Source organism: Strongylocentrotus purpuratus, unplaced genomic scaffold (genome assembly GCF_000002235.5).
Source record: "Strongylocentrotus purpuratus isolate Spur 01 unplaced genomic scaffold, Spur_5.0 spur5_scaffold_21, whole genome shotgun sequence".
In the NCBI taxonomy this organism is placed as follows: Eukaryota; Metazoa; Echinodermata; class Echinoidea; order Camarodonta; family Strongylocentrotidae; genus Strongylocentrotus; species Strongylocentrotus purpuratus.
The window spans coordinates 26,566,607-26,584,007 of NW_022145607.1; the positions used below are offsets into that span (position 1 = coordinate 26,566,607).

The 17,401-nt window shown below is 38.7% G+C and overlaps 1 protein-coding gene across 1 annotated transcript; it reads left to right on the forward strand.

Moving 5' to 3' along the window:
- The first annotated feature begins 2,098 nt into the window (after nucleotides 1-2,098).
- Nucleotides 2,099-10,690, forward strand: LOC592457 (organic cation transporter protein-like). Its single transcript, XM_030994287.1, has 9 exons — nucleotides 2,099-2,212; nucleotides 3,890-4,037; nucleotides 4,389-4,504; nucleotides 4,955-5,058; nucleotides 5,277-5,431; nucleotides 6,584-6,752; nucleotides 8,162-8,370; nucleotides 9,293-9,401; nucleotides 10,477-10,690. Exons 1-9 carry the CDS (start codon nucleotides 2,099-2,101, stop codon nucleotides 10,688-10,690), a joined length of 1,338 nt encoding a protein of 445 aa, XP_030850147.1.
- The last annotated feature ends 6,711 nt before the right edge of the window (nucleotides 10,691-17,401 follow it).

The window sequence follows — 17,401 nt, forward strand, 5'->3', positions numbered from 1 at the left end:
CCGCCACTGTGTCAACCCCCCCCCCCCCCCCCCCTTAGCAAAAAGCTAGACCGGCCCCATAATCCCGGCGCCATCCCTTCGGCACCGACAATATTCCCTTGTCAATGGTTTGGCGGAGGGGGAAGGGGTCGCGGCCCCATCCTCCAATACCTACCCCTGGACTCCGCCTTATGTCGTCCCTTGCACTTCACGGCCTTGCTGAAATTCACGGCCTTGCTGAAAAGCAGCTTCTAGCTGATAGCAGGCATTTTAACCATGATTAAATAAATAAAATACAAAACTAAATACTTAAACCAAAGTTGGAGTTGAGTACAATCTTCTGTTCTACGGGATTTAATCGGATGAACCTTGAATCTTTATGTTGATAATCCCTGCTATATATTGCCATGATTTGAGCGGACCCTGTCAGACTCGCCTGACCTATTCAATTTTGAGCTGCTGAAACATATAGAAGCTGGTAAGTTTTTATTTCTCACATTAACAAACTGACTAAATTGTATTCTTGTTTATTGTCGTATGTTGGAAACCTGTCGAATAAAAATCATTCAATCAATCAACAACAACAAATGTTTTAAAAATCTCTAAATATTTCTCAATTTCAATAGCCTACTTTAAATTTTTATTAGTATGATGCTTGTTTCTTGTTTGTATAACATTATTAGGCGGACGATCAATTAACAACACCAAGACGATTGAGTAACGAATATGAAAAGTTAGAATGTTGATCAACACACATTTTTAGCACAAAAATAATTAATAGCTATTTGCATCTGTAAAAGAGAATATGAGGATTTTATTCTGGGAGGTTGCTTATTTTGGTCTCTCTTTCTCTCTCTCTCTCTCTCTCCCTCTCTCTCTCTCTCTCTCTCTCCTTTCTCTCTCTCTCTCTCTCTCTCTCTCTCTCTCCTCTCTCTCTCTCTCTCTCTCTCCTCTCTCTCTCTCTCTCTGTAACATTTCTTCTTCTCTTTTTCTCTTCTTCTTCTTCTCCTCCTCCTTTCCGTTTCTTCTTCTTTTTCCACTTTTTATTTTTCTTCCTATTCATTTTTTCCTTTCTCCTCCTTCTTCTTCCTCTTTTTCATTTCTTAGTATACTTCTTCCTTTCCTCCTCCCCCCCCCCCCCCAAATCCCCAATTTTTCTTTTTCCCTTCTTCTCCTCCTTCTTCTTTATACAGAAGTATTGTTATCGTAATTGGGACAGTATGTTTCAGTTTTCAAGTATGATGAGGCATCAAGTTGCCATGATCTTCATCTTTCGTTTACCAAACGAGAGTATGAGGGGGTGGGGGAGCGGCAGTTTTCTAATCAGCGCGAACTTTTTTCTCTTTCAAAGTGATTTGGGGGGAAGGGGTTCCTGACGCCTCTTTTGATTGGTCAGATTATGTGATAAAATATTTGAGTCAGCGAAATTCCAAACGAAGATAAACATTCTAATTCTGCGTTATCTAGAAATAATCCGATGTTCTTTGAACCAATAATCCATTTCGTTAACTGCAAATGAGACGAGCAAAGGTAATTTATGCCAACTTATATATATTATTACAAAAAATCAGAAATTAATGCTGGTTATAGGTGCTGATAAAACTTATGAAATCGTATGATACGTTTTTTCTTCTTATTTGCTTGTCAGGGATTTTTTTTCGTGTTCTGACATGTGTACCCCCTCCCTAGCTGCAAGGAAATCCTTGATCCGCCACTGAGCGGCATACTTCAATGTGCCCATGAGTATCCTGTAAACCGGTCAAGTAGATAACAGTTATCAGTTAAACGACTCGACGGTGTCACTTCAGTATTAAATGCACAGCACATGATCGTCAAAGGGGTCGAAAATGTCCCCTATAGTATTTTAGGGGGAACGGGGGAAGGTGCAGTTGTCTTAGTGGTAATTTTGTTTTAGGAGTAGGAAATTGAAAGGGTGTATTAGCCTTGTTCTGATCTTCTTCTTCTTGTTTTCTTGTTTTCTTGCTTTCCCCTTTTCTTCCCTTTTTTGTATTCGAGGAGGGGGGGGGGTATATACTTCATTGGACCCGTCTCGAGATTTGAATCCCTTTGAACGTATCATTTTGTCCGGTTATTTGTTTGTTAGTGATCAGCATTCAGGATGCGTTTCGACGATATTCTTGGTGAGCTGGGCTCGTTCGGTCCCTATCAGAGACGCGTTTATCTGGTCGTATGTTTGATGGCAGCTACCACCGCATTTCACTCCATGACGCAGGTTTTTATAGCTGGGACTACAGATCATTGGTGTACGGTAAGGAGAAAAGGATTTTTTTTTTATTAGAATAAAAATGGATAGAAAAATACATATAAATTGAAACACTGAGAGAAAATGAAAATTAACTTCGAAAAGAGGGATGGAGAAAAAAATGACAAACAAGGAAAAATCTAGAACAACAAAAAGAACCAGAAGGCGAAGAAGGATAACTTATCTAGTGAAACTGATGATGACGCTGGTGATTATAACGATTGTGATATTAGTATAGAAGTAGTCCCACTTCGTATGTCTAAGGCAACGCCCCTAGATTAAATCCCAAGACAATGTTTGGAGGTTCAAATCCCAACCCGACACTAACGTCCCCCCCCCCCCCCCCCCCCCCCCACTTAGGGGTCGGAATGACCGCATGCGTGTTGCCAAAATGTCCGGTAAAGGGGTACTTTTCGTGCGACAAAGTCCGGCCCGAGCATTGTAAAAAAAGGGGTGTATTTGACTTTTCACCCGGAGATTTCTTTAAAAAGGGGGTGTTTTTCCTTTTTTTCTCCTCATCTCTTTGGACTCCTGAGAAGTTATTCCGAATTTAGGGGGGTACATTGAGCATTTTTCCTGATTTAGGGGGTCTCCAAGGCAGGAAAAGCCCGCGAAAAGCCCGCGAAAAGCCCGCGAAAGGGGGGTCCGGAAATGTTGGCAGTCCTCAGATAGGGGGTGCTTTCAAAAAGAGGGAACGAGCATGTGCGTACCCTAAATAACACTGAGTGGGGGCCGGGCTAACGTCCTTTGGCAAGACAAAAATCCACACTCGCCAGTTTCCGCCCGGCAGGTTGTTAAAGTTAATACAAAGTTTTGGTATGGGTTCATAAATTTGGTTCAAATGAACATATTCACCTAATACGGCATGATGAGGGCGTGATGCTCAGAGTCATAGGTCGTATTCATGGAAAGAAGAAGAGGGGAAGACCTCGTAAAGGCTTTCTAGATGATGTTATCACACAATGTGGAGCAACAGGGTATGAAACGATGAAACGGCTGGCTCAAGACCGAGAAACTTGGAGAGAAACTTGGAGAGACACGTGATATAGAATTTTCAATGGGTCACTGAACCTGTCATAAACTGACAGATCACTATTGATGAACATATTGGAAGCATATGCAATCTTATAATATTCAGTGATCGTTGTCGCGGCTGAAATCGAGTCTAAACTTGTGAAATTGTAAATAATAAACTCTTTATGTTGTATAGCTCCCTCTCAATGTCAAGATATTAATTATGCAATGACTAAATTCGACCGATTAGCTTTTCCCGTTTGGAAATTATATATCACAACTACATACTCTGAGATTTTCATGGCCACAATTACCATTGTACGGCCGGAGCCGGTTGAAATATATCAAAATTGTAAAGAATCACTATCCACCCAATTTTCAAAATTTCCCAAAACTTTGTATTACCTTTAAATGGATATATACCCGGTAGGGTATGAGTGTCATTGTAGTTTGCTCGGCATTGTGAGCGCCTGTAGAATGAAATAGAATGCTCCGCGGGCGTGGAGAATGTGCAGACATGCGGGCAAGCCTGAATGACCGGGGTAATACATTTTCAAAGGGCGTATACAGACAATGTCGGAGTGTAAAGTGCGATATAAACCAAGAATATTATCATTATTTTGTATGAACCAGGCCGAAAACTGGGAGGATGAGAACTGCACTGAGTGGAATTTGTCTGCTGATGAGTGCGAGGAGGCGAAGAAGAACGGTAGTATTCCAGTCAGTTACGAGGGCGACGGAGATCTTTTCTACGATCAATGCTATATGTATAACATCACAGGTAAAAGTAAACATACAAAATTGTAGTATAATTATTTTACTTAAATAAATCCCAGCCACATAAATACACAATACAAGCACAGCATGACGCTCGAAACTCTTGGAATATAGGCTACCTATTATTTTATTGGCTTTATCATTCGCTTTATTAATTATTGAATGTCTTTACAAGCAACTGCACAATCTCCTGGTGTCAATCTTTTGACTTAGAACTACACGTATTTGAATGAACGAACAAAATGAACGAATGAATACATTCATAAATAAAAGAATGAATGAATGAATGAAAAAATGTCATTATAAATACAAGAATGAATAAACATTTCTTTTTTTTTTTTTCTTTCGCACAAAGGCGTGGATTTTGACCCATCATACAATTCGCCGACAAATGGTAGCGCCGAGATTTTGCCGTGCCAAGATGGTTGGGAACACGATAAGAGTGAGCTGAAATCATCCATCGTCCAAGATGTCAGTTCTCTTTATTATTTGCATACAATTTAGCCTATATAGAAGGAAGCAGACTTGCCCATGCTTACCACAGAAGAGCAGATTGGCCTCCCTCATTTTTAACACCTCCGTACTTTTATGACCATTTGATAGTGCCTTCAATATTGTGTGGCATGATAAATAAATTTAAAACATGATCCAGAATGATGATTATTAGCTTGAAACACCGTGTTGAAAAGGTTGCAATGAGTTCTTAAGACCGTTTAAGTTACGTGTATTATATCAAATTTGAATAATGTGCATGGGCTACAGCGGCTGTGTCACAAGAACAAACAAAAAGAATCAATACAAGAAAACAACAAATCAAACATTTTCTGGCCATGTTTGCAAAAATCTCGGAAAAAAACTCAGTTGCATGGAGCCCAATTTATTATTTTCATTACACTTTTATTTCAAATGTTGTCTTTGCAGTCGGATCTAGTATGTGAAAAGAAAAACTTGCCCGACTACGCTCAATCTGTGTTTTACTTTGGTTATATGGTTGGATCTATCTTCTTCGGAGTCCTTGCAGACAAGTGAGTCCAAAGTAATTTTCTTTCTTTCTTTACAAAAATCTGTTCTTCTTCTGTATTCTTTCGTTTAATTAGTAATATCTAGATATTTGTTTATTTTAAATACATACATTTATTCATCTCTCTTCTTTACCTGTTCATTCGTTTATTTTATCTATTTGTTAATCATTCAATTTAATAGGCTACTCATTTCCCCTTTTTATTTTCTCCGATCATCTCAGAATTGGTCGATATCCTACTCTGTTCATTTGCCTCGGTGTCCAGGCTGGTGTAGGTGTACTCATCGCTTTCTCACCTAACTACTGGGTGTATATTGTTCTTCGATTCTTCCAAGCGGCTGGCAACAAGGCTGTTTTACAAGTTGCATTCATCATAGGTATAATAATCTGTTTTAATCAGTCATTGTTTGTGTTATAAATGCTTTCTTAATTTGATGCGCATTTAGCACAATATCTTAACAAGAATTCATGAGACAGACTAACCTCAATTTACTGCTTTAATCTACGCCTCTCTATACCCACACCCACCCACACCCACACACTCTCTCTCTCTCTCTAGCTTGTCCTCTTACGTCACTTTCCCTACTCTTACTCTCTTTCTCTCGTTCTCTCGTTCTCTCGTTCTCTTTCGCTAATTCTGTATTCCCTATCTCTCCCACGCACTCTTTCTCCCACCCTCATTATCACCTCCTCTCACATTTGCTTAATTTGACATGTATTAATTCTTGTCCCTAGTGTTTGCTTTATACGGAGTCTTCCCAAGTTTACTTTAAAAATATTCATCTTATGATAATATCCTTTTGATCATTATTACTCGTCTCTGTAAATAATCAGTAGTCTTAGTTGACTCAGTTGTGCTGTTTGCTTTGAAAACTAAAATCGTTAGAAGTGGAAGTCAGTCAAAAGTAGCGTAACCTCATCGATTCACTTCGGCATATTTAGTTCTACGTATAGTGAGAATTATATTCAAAAACAAAAGCCCCTCCCATAAACATTGGTAGTTGCCTACAATGCATTTAATGTAAGGCTACTAAGTATACAATTAAAGGTGCGTTGGAGAATGTATGGTGAAAAAAAAATGTTTTACGTCTTTCTTAATTCTTTTGAATATAAATTATTAAAGGAGGTGTAGCATGGCAAATACTGGTTAACGCCATCTACGACTTCTTTTGGACAACTGCACGTGAACGAATGGACTTGATTAACGGTCAGCGCGCGCTAGCGTTTGCAAAACCGACCGAAGCACGCTTCGGTTTCGCGTATGTTGCACGCACGTGGACTGCATACGGTCGCGTCGTCCGTAGTCGTATACCCGATTGGCCCCGAGTCAGGCCACGTGAAAGACACGTAGTCTCGTCATGCTACACCCCCTAATGCCATTATTGTACGATTATGTATTTTGTAAATGAATATTCTTCTCTATTTATATGTATCCTCAATAGTTGTAAACATATACATCTCAGCTTTTTAGCTGCAGCATATGCATCATATATGTTTTTCAAAATAAACCTTGAATTGATTTTTTACAGTTGTTGAGTTTGTTGGACCAAAATGGCGGACGGTGGCCGGTATTACCTTCCAGATTTTCTTCGCCTTGGCCTATATGCTTCTTGCTATCATCGCATACTTTGTCCGGTATTGGAGGACTCTGCAACTCATCATCTCTGCTCCACTGTTTCTTTTCTTCTTACTTATGCCGTACGTCTTTTTCAATTATTCTTGCAATCGTACTTTTGTAGGTGGCAGCACCAATAGGGCATTTCCTTTCTAGCTGCCTCATCATTCACATAAATACCCACTTTTCTCTATGTTGTTGTCCAGATCATCTAATCTTACACAATGTTTTTTTTATTTTGACTATATATCTTGTGGTTTTGTATGTTATTGTATTTAAATGTTTTTTATGATGAATGGAATAAATTTGATTATCTTTTCTTATCTATCTTATCTTATCTATTTTATCTTATCTATCTTATCTATCTATCTTTGCTGTCATAATTATTAGTAAAAACTAAGTAAAAACTCAGTAAAACTAAAATATGCCCCCCTTGATTATGACACCGTAGTTGAAGTTCTAGTAGATGTGATGAGCATTTTTGTTGTATTATTGGTGCTTTCCAAAGAATCTTCGGAACTGAATCAAGGTTGGGATTTGCCTTGAAAAACTTGAGTGAAAGTGAATTGAATCTGTTCTATTTTTATTTTATTAGCTTCATACCAGAATCAGCACGTTGGCTTCTGTCTCATGGTGATAGAAAGGAAGCCGAGAAGATAATTAACAAAGTCGCCAAAGTCAATAGAAGAAAATTACCTGATCCGCTCTTCACAGAAGAAGAAATAAAAGAACAGGTACATTTGGATCACGCTCAGAGAATTTCTCTAATCTTTTTTAAAATCCTGATTGAAGTAAAGATTGTTTTTTAGTCGTAGGTCTCGTTGTGTATCGGCTCCGTTCTATCAAATGCCTGTCGCAAAGTAACAGTATTTACTTTCAAAAATGCATGCAAACAGATGAAAACAAATAATTGTCGGAGCAAATCTCTGCAAGAATTCGTTCTATTATTGATAACACTTGTTATATTCCCCGCATCTCAAGATGTGTATAATATCTTCTAAAGTGTTGTATCTTATTCGTATTCGTTTCAAGGAAGCCGCTAGTTTAGCGCCCAAAGCAGGCATCGTCGATCTTTTCCGAACGCCTGAGCTCCGTTGGAGAACCATCAACTTAATTTACAACTGGTGAGCTATTCTGATAAAGATCATTAGGGATCTCCTGAATAAAACATTGCCATCATTCGAAGCTTATTCGGTTTTTATTCTGACTGGAAGAGTTTAATGAACTAAAATTCCCGTTGTTAATATATTTATCGTTATTTAGAAGCTTAAAACAAATCCTATCTAGTGCAAATTCCAATTCTTCGAAGTACGTGTGTGCAATGGGCCTAGGGACCCATTCTGTGTTTAACCATTCCTTGGTTGAACTGTGATATATACAAGCCACTCTTTTGCAAAAGGAATTGATCTCTAAAATATACATTTATAGTAATTAACAGCTGTATCGCAAAGCCTTTACTTTCTTCAAAATCATACCTCTTTTTTCTTCTAAGGATGGTTAATAATATGGTGTACTCTGGATTGACGTATAGTACTGGTGACCTCGGGGTCAATGTCTACCTGAACTTCTTCCTGTCTGGAGCAGTTGAGATCGTAGGTTACGTCTCAGCCATGTTCGCCATCGAGTTCTTTGGTCGTCGCCCTAGTATTGCTACTTTCCTTTTCATTGGTGGATCTGCATGTCTTATCAACATTGGTCTACGTACGTAGTCATTCACTGAATATTTTCTTTCTAATAATTTTTTAAAACCAATTTTGTTCCGTGTAGCACTCAGAATAGGGAGTTTCTTTCAAGAACAAAGGCCTATTCATGGTGACCCAAAGGTGTCGCTAAAGGTCATTACAGGCGCGCAGGTTATGAAAGAACAATTCTTTTTATTCAATTAGCATTCAATTGTTTTGTTTTATGGAGGGGTGTCGGGGGCTTGCATTATCTTCTTGCATTAACTTCCTACATGTATATCGCTTTGATTTTATTATACATATATTACTTTTAGCCCCAGTCCCCCGCTAAAACCACTATTGGCAAATGTAAATGATTGATACCCCTTCCCTGCATTTATTCCGTGACCAAAGTCCTTCAATTATTAGTTTTTTCTTCTGTAAAACTTCATAAATTGAATTGATTAATGTTCATAAGATACATAAAATGAGTACAATACATTTTTTTTTAGAACTTTACGAAAAGTACAGATTCATATGGAGCGTTCCGTCTATAATTTAAAGGGTAGGTAGTATGGAAAAAAAACTGGTGACGACATTTACGTCTTCTTTTGGACAACAGTACTGCACGTAAACGAATGGACTTGATGAACTGGGTCAACGAGCGCTAGCGATTGCGAAACAGACCGAAAATCTCCTCACGCTTCGGGTGAGCGTATGTTTCACGCGGTTCTAGACACCTACCCCCTGGACATCCACCCCCGGATCACCACCCCCATTCAACTAGCCCCTAGGACAACTAGCCCCTAGGACAACTGACCCCTAGGGCAATTATCCGCGTCGTCCGTAGTCGTATTATACCCGATTTTCCCCGAGTGAGCCTTGGGGAAGATGCATAGTCTCGTAATGCTACAGCCCCTTTAACTCTAAATATACTAGTTCATCTCTTTTATTATAATCAGCCATTGGTACATGGAACACAGTGGTCGCCCTGACAGGGAAATCAGCAATATCGGCTTCCTATGCCATAGTCTACATATACTCCGCAGAGTGTTTTCCAACGCCTGTCAGGTAGGTCAAGTGACATAATTTATCCGAGGTTGCACGGGAGGGGAAGGAGGGGGGGGGGGGGTACGTGAAACGCCCACATCAAATGCGATCATGGGGAGAGATAGGGAGGGAAAAGAAGGGAAGAGGAGAGCAGAGCAGCTGAGAGAAAGAGAGAGAGAGAGGGAGAGAAGACAAACAAAAACAAACAAACTAAACAATAGAGGGATATGAAATGTGAAAAGGAGATACTACCAATTCGTATGTCATCCATCAAATAAGATTAGCGCCCCCCCCCCCCCCCTCCACATCGACACGTAATGTTGTCGGTGTCCCCTAAGTTGGCAATGCCCCCCCCCCCCCCCACCCCCTTAAAATATCTTGACCCACGTTACGCCACTTAGTAAATCTGTTCAGGTGAAGAAACAAACTTATGAAAAAAGTGTGCCATAAAAATGTAGCCTTTAAAAAATAAATGAGTTTACGAGCTGGCTGACTGTTATTGAATTATCATGTGTTGTCTCAAATTGAACAAGAACAACACGCTTCTGCGAAATCACACAACTTTATTCTTTTGTAACGTGAATTATGGCCTTCAGTTTGGAAATAACATGTTGAAACCCGTTTGTGACTAAGGCAAAAGCTTGTTTAGAAATAAGTTTAGTATTTTCTAGTAGAGTTTTTGCTCTAGCTTTGTCATTTGCTATTCTACGCACCTATATATCTATCTATCTATCTTCCTTTCCCCTCTCTCCCCCTATATTCCTCTATATCTCTCTCTTCTACTTTTACATGTATTTTGTATAAGTTCTCTTTTTATTTTTGTCTCTGTATGTTAAGTCAGTAGTAATAATCCAGTTCATTAAACCTACACGCGACAAGCCTAGCTTTTAAGTAGAACCACTTTCAATTCCGTATTTAGTGGTAAACATAAATACTTTCGTGTCATTAATTTTTAAGATACAGGATTATTTACCTCCATATTACTTAAAGAAAATAATGTTAATGTTTATTAAAAGGTAAATTATGCTTTGTTAACTTTGCATGGAATATGAATGAAAGCAACCAATCAATCTGTTTGACTTGTATTGAACCACAGGAGTATCGGTGTCGGGACCTGTTCCATGATGGCTCGTGTGGGGGCCATCATCTCACCCATGATTCTCATCCTGGGGGAATACTATTACCCCGCCCCTCTCATCATCTTTGGCACCACCACCATCTTGGCTGGTTTCCTCTCCTTCCTCCTCCCCGAGACGCGCGGCAAAAAACTTCCCGAAACCGTCGAGGAAGGGGAGATTTTCGGAACGTAAGTATGATCATGATGACAATGTAATGACAATTATATCATTTACCCAGGGAAGCCGCTTTACTATTAATAGTCCTACCGTTCTTGAAAATGGCTCTTCAATTTCCTTATTAGCCCCAGCATTAATTGCTAGATACCCGTTTAAGATACCTGGGTCGAGAGGAACCGACATTAGCAAAATGCAGGTAAAACATCTTCCCGTGGTGTTAGAAAGATCGATCCTTGGACCTTTCGTATGGAAGTCAAGTGCCTTCACCAATATACCTCTGTTCGCCCACTATGCTACAGTGTCCCCTCATCAAAAGTGTTATGTCGAAGCTCTATTACTATCTTAATGTTCGATATCGTCGTGAAAATGTTGATTAATTTGCCTTCATATTTGAGAAAATATGTCTTCATTTGCATCCATGTGGTGTTGTTCGAGGTGTTGGTGGTGCCCCAGTTGGTACCTTTGGTGTTGGGGATGATTCTGATAAACAAATACACTCAACCATCACATACTCTTCGTCTTTTACATGTTGCAATAGACATTTACATTATTTGAGTAAAACATGTTGAAAAATTGTCTCATCTTAGGTATTTTTATTTAGGAGGCCAGAAAAGTTATCTCTCATGTGCCGAACGGGATTGAAAATTAACAAGTGCGCAGGCACAGGACATGTTTTTTGTTGCAATATCATTATGGCTCTCCCTCGCTTCCTTGTACAAATAATATTGTTCTTGCTTTGAATTTTAATGACACTTTTTGGAACGCTTGCTCAGTAGTATATGGAGAATGCTACAAGAGTAAACATTGGAGGATTATAGGAGAAAATTCTTGTTCGATTTCAAGTCAGATCTTAGTCAGTAGAATTGCGATATTCTTACATTTTTAGGAAAGCATACGATGACAAGATATCAGATGACGAGGCCAGGGAGAAGGAAGGCGATGACGTCACTGAAATACCACTCGATGACATCAACGATGGAAAAGCACACACGAACGAAGCTTTTGAATCTGATAATCGTGTTTAGACGCCGACGTGTGATGCCCGTCGAACTACCAATAATTCTTACCTTATCCTGTTATCGAGTAAAGATTGGTTAAAACATCATGGAAAATCTGATGAACGGCTGTCTGTTTATCACCGCCCGAAAAATGACTGAAATTTTCGATCAGTTGGGAATCGCAGACAAAAAGCACTGTATGATGTCCGCGCTCGCTCAAGGAACATTTTAACACGTAAACCAATGGGTATCGCAGCGAGATTTTTTATTATTTTCCCGGTAACTGGAATTTTTAAATGGCATTGGCATTTTTCGATTCTTTACGGGAATGGCTAAAATCACGACTGAAATTTCGACCAATCAGATATCTGGATATCTTAAGTGAGTGAGGTATATATACCTCACTTAAGATTTTATAGTGAGGTATATATATACCTCACTTAAGAAATCTAGCCATCTGATTGGTCGAAATTGCAGTCGTGGTTTTAGCCATTCCCGTAAATAAACGAAAAATGCCTAACCCATGTAATAGTTCTAGAGTAAATCAGCAAAATTCCAGTTACCCGGAAAATAGTTCAGTCTTGCTGAAATATCCATTGGTTCACGTGTTAACAATTTCTTTGTGGAATGTGCATTGGTTTACGTGTTAAAGTTTTTTGTGGAATGCGCAGCGCGGCTACCACGCAGTTTTTGGGCAATTAATTTGGTTGCTACATTTGCACACAGTGCAGACGACCGCCGATCTCGATTGTAGGCCTTGATCTACATGTAACGACGAAATGACGCCCCTTTGGAAAAACCTGCTCTTTCATATGACACCTCATTTTTTGAGTATCACCTTCAAGTTCAGGAACACAAGCAAGAAAGGTTTGCATCTCGTTTTAAAAATAATTTTGTTAATGCACGTAGATCTAGACTGCATATACAGTGTGAGTCCAACAAAGCGTTTACACCTAGAAAATTGCTAATTATTTTTAAAATCATCTATGAACAGTAAATTATTATACATCTTATGAAAGAATGTTTTCTCCCAAATCATTTAGTATCATTTTTGTGTGGTATGTGTTGGATGAACAGGAGGCATTGTCTGCGAGATCGACTTGTGCCAAAGTTGCTTAGACCCTGCTATGTGATGTTTGAATAAAACAATTGGAATTTGGGTTTTAATTCGGTCTTTGCAGGTCCAAATAACATCCCTATCAAAATTATCATGTCACACATATCAAATATCAACAAACACTTGTGCGCGTGCGCGTGTGTGCGTGTGTGTGTGTGTGTCTTTGCTTCTGCAAAAAGCATATGCAATGCATTTAATTTGATACATTCAATTCATTACCTCATCTCTCCGCTAATCCTAACATAATACATACTGTAGGCCAGGCGCGGATCCAGGATTTCTTAGGGTGGGGGGGGGGGGCAAATTCAAAATTATGCGAGCCAAATATTGGTACGTTATGGTGACATTGGCAGTGGCAAAAACGTTGGGGGGGGGTAGACAAAAAAAAATCCCCATCACTCTTATGTGCAGGCCCCGCTGAACGTTTCTCGGCGGGGGTCAATGGGTGGAGCCCCCAGAAGCTCAGGAGGTATAGGCATTTTAGTAAGATGGGCATATTTGTATACGTTATTTCTGACACTGGGGTCCAGAGGGCGGAGCCCCCAGAAGCTCAGGGATTATATACATTAAATTATCATCAGATGAGCATACTTTATACCTTATATATGACACTGGCAGGTCACGAATTGGCGTGGGGTCCGGGCGGCGGAACCTCTGGAAGCTCAGAGGTTTTATACATCAAATTATCGTCAGATGAGCATAATTTTATACCTTATTTGTGACACTGGCAGATCACGAATTGGCGTAGGGTCCAGGGGGCGGAGCCCCCCGAAATTCAGGGGTTTCATATATTCAATTAATACCGTCAGATGAGCATATTTCGATACCTTATTTGTGACACTGGCAGGACACAAATTGGTGTTGTGTCCAGGGGGCGGAGCCCCCGGAGGCTCAGGGGTGTTAGGCTATAAATTACGGTCAGATGAGCATAAATATACCTTTTTTTGTGACACTGACAGGTCACGAATTGGTGTGGGGTCCAGGGGGCGGAGCCTCCAGAAGGTCAAGGGTTTTAGGCATTCTATAACGGTCAGACAAGCATGCAGGGGCCCGCCTTAAGGCCCCTGGTTGGGTCAAGGGGGTGGAGCCCCGAAAATTTAGGGATTTTAGGCATTTAATTACGGTCAGATGAACATATTTTGATACCTTATTTGTGACACTGGCAGGACACTAAATGGCGTGAGGTCCAGGGGCCCCGAGACCCCAGAAGCTCAGGGGTTTTTAGCATTTAATCATGGTCAGTTGAGCAACAACAAAAAATTAAATAAATATTTGGGCCCGGAAAAGTTACGTCGTCAAATATTTCGTTCAGTGGCTTTGGTGGGGGGGGGGGGGGGCGAAGGGAAAATTTCTTTGTTCTTGCTTTCTTTAGCACCAACAAAAAAAATTCTTTCCCCTTTTTTTTCCCTTCTTTTTCCCTTCTTTTTTCCATTCTTTTTTTTTTTGCCAGGGGGGGGGGGGGAGGGTCCGGCCCCCCCGGATCCGCCACTGCTGTAGGCATCACTTAGGCGCAAACAATGCTTCCTGTTTATCCAAGCGTGATACCATACAAATATGATACCAAATGATTTGGGATATAAAAAAACTCAGATAGCGTAAACAAACTTGATTACCATGATTGGTCGCACATGTATTCTATGACCCTTTTCGGTATATAAAAGTAATAATGACTGCTTTGCCTCGGGCAATAGCTCAATTGTAACCTCCCCTTGAGCGTATAAAAACAATAATGTCTCTCAAAGCAGTCATTAGTACTATAATACTTTATTTCAGATCCTTAAAAAGTGTAAGAGGAGCTGCGTGTCATTTTGAAAACATAACGTGCAAAGTAACTTGCAGCGCTTAAGGATATTAATAATGTGCGCGTTGAGCCTAGAAATTCGAGAAATTCCCATGAAATGAATCATGACATTTTCTCTCCTCCCAATTTCCCGGGTAGGCCTTTACATGGTCAGGAGGTGTTTCATCAACTAAAATCAATTTCGATTTTAGCCCCTTAAAATTGATTTAACAAAAAAAAAAAAGAAAAAAAAAAAAAGATTTTTAGATCGATTTTAGGGCTTAGTGAATCACCCCCCCCCTGTTTTCCCCTTCCTTTTACTTTGTATGCCGCCCCTTTTTTATCTCTCTCTCTTTCTCTGTCCCTTCTCTCTCTCTCTCTTTCTCACCATACATGCCACTTTCAAATTTCCCTCTTGAAAAATCACTATTGATAAATAACAGATAATGTTGGAGGTTTGGGGTTATAGGGCTTGACAGTTTAATGATAATGCTTGTTTTTTTCAACACGGACTCACAAATAACCATATCATGAATTTATAAAAATATTATGAAAATATAATGATTTATACAACAATTGTATTCCATTGTCATCATATTTAACTTTTCACCTTAAATCGTGATTTAACTCATGGCCTGCCATGAGGTTGCATGCACGCTATCGTTATCCTGCTTTGTCCATGCGAGAGAGCTATCGCTTGAGTGCCATTTGCGTGCAATGCACCATTTGTAATAGCAGTTATTGTTCATGCTCATTGGACTGTGCTGTGTATTTTGCACTCGCAATTCATAGAACCGACGCGTTAATGAGATTATCTCCAAAACAACCTGACACGGGGGGATTTGGGGCTTGGCACAATGGGGATTAGCCCTGTGGCATGATAAGACTTAAAAATAATTAAACCCGGTGCTGTGAATGATGATAATGGTGATGATTTTGATGATATTTTTTTTTTTTTTTTTTTATTGTTTATAAACGTTTTAGCCCTCTATAAGCTATTTTATTGAGTCAAACAAATATTTGTACAATTCAATGAAATTAAGTCTTTCCTTAACTCAAACAAAACAGAATACTTTCACATTTCTCTCCTTGTTGTTAATTCATACAAACAAATGTTGAAGTGACTGCCATTCAGTAAAAAAAAATGTTATACATACCAGATATAGAATGAATATATCTCTCGTCTTTGAACAAATTTTTGATGCTTAATCATAGTCACCATTCAATTTAAAGCATTGTTTCTTTTGTCTTCAAAACCAAAAATTACATTTTTCTAAATTGAACTCTATATGTAATCGAGAACCTTCATTCATCCATTTCACCGTTTCATTCCAGATTGATTTACTGATTTCACAATTGTAAAAGAAATGTACAATATCTTCCAGCTCTTTGTTACAAAACGAACATTTATCATTACTCACTATTTTCATCTTATACAGTTGCTTGTTCAAATACAGAATCCTATTTACTATCTTATACTGAAAATATCTTTAACCGATATCTGGAGTAAAACGAAATATCATGCTATGATATTTCTGCATTCCTGGACATTCAGGGGTGTAATCTAAATGTCGTTCCCATTTCAGACATATTGAGTGCATACAATATGTTTGTCCCAGAACAGTTTTGTAAATATATTGACAACCTTTTATGTCATGTACTAATATGTTGATATGTGACGGCATTAGAGGATCTACTACATTTTTTTCACATTTTTCAATATCCATTTGATATCGACACTTTATAGCTTCAGTTACAGAATAATAAGACAAATAATATAGTTTCAAGCAGAATTTTTGTTCACATTGCTCACGAGTCAGAAGTTTTCCCTTATCATCAATCAAATCATTTATACATCTCATGCCTTTTTCATACCAAGATTTTAAAAATACAGATTTTTTGTCCAATTTTTATTGAGCTATTTCTCCACAATGGATAAGTTAACCAATCATCTCCCTTTATACGACTCAACAAAGACAGAGCGTGAAACACATGTCTCCAAAAAGGATTAGCAACTTCATGAGACAATGCCAAAAAATATTTATCACCAAACCCTACTACGAATAGTTTTGTTAAAAACGATTGCATTAAATGACTAACATCATTACATGTTCCTAAAACCATTCTTCGATACCATGTTAACTTTAGTAGCATGTTAAAAAACTCAATATCTGGCATTTTAAGTCCCCCTTCTTCATATGTGCCAACAACCTGTTTCCTACTAATTTTATCTGGCTTATTCTTCCATATTAAGTTAAAGAACTTAACTTTTATGGTTTTCATAAACTTAGCTGAAGGATCTGGGATTGCCATAAAAAGATGATTAAACTGTAGTAACAGTAATGATTTAGCAGCTGTAACTCTTCCAAGAACCGTAATGTTCCTTTTGATCCAAGAAATCATCTGGCGTTTTTCTTTGTCAAATTTTCTATCATAGTTATAACCTGGTATTTTGTCAATAACAACCTGAAAGTCAGCACCAAGATAAAGAAAAAAAAAATCATTATGTACAAAATTCACTTGTCTTCCTTCTCATTCTATATCTTCATTACATTTTGAGGCCCCAATTCAAATTGCGATGATAATGGTGATGATTTTGATATTAATGATGATGAAAATGCAAATGCAAATGAAAATATGTTGATTTAAATTATGTCTGACACAGAAAACTTATACAAGTATACGGGAGTTATAAAAATTGGACACGAGACGTCATTCGATTTCTTTATTATCTGTGCTAATCAAGCCTGGCGTACGTCAAGGCAATTAGCACATGCATCAGTGATTGAAACGTAATACGTGTACGGATTAAACGCAACGTGTGCATCCTT

Bases quoted from the DNA above. Each gene is read 5' to 3' on its own strand.
- LOC592457 (XM_030994287.1), top strand. From the start codon at position 2,099: ATGCGTTTCGACGATATTCTTGGTGAGCTGGGCTCGTTCGGTCCCTAT. The intron at 2,213-3,889 runs GTTTTTATAGCT...TGTATGAACCAG, and splicing joins CATTTCACTCCATGACGCAG to GCCGAAAACTGGGAGGATGA. The intron at 8,371-9,292 runs GTACGTAGTCAT...TATTATAATCAG, and splicing joins TCTTATCAACATTGGTCTAC to CCATTGGTACATGGAACACA.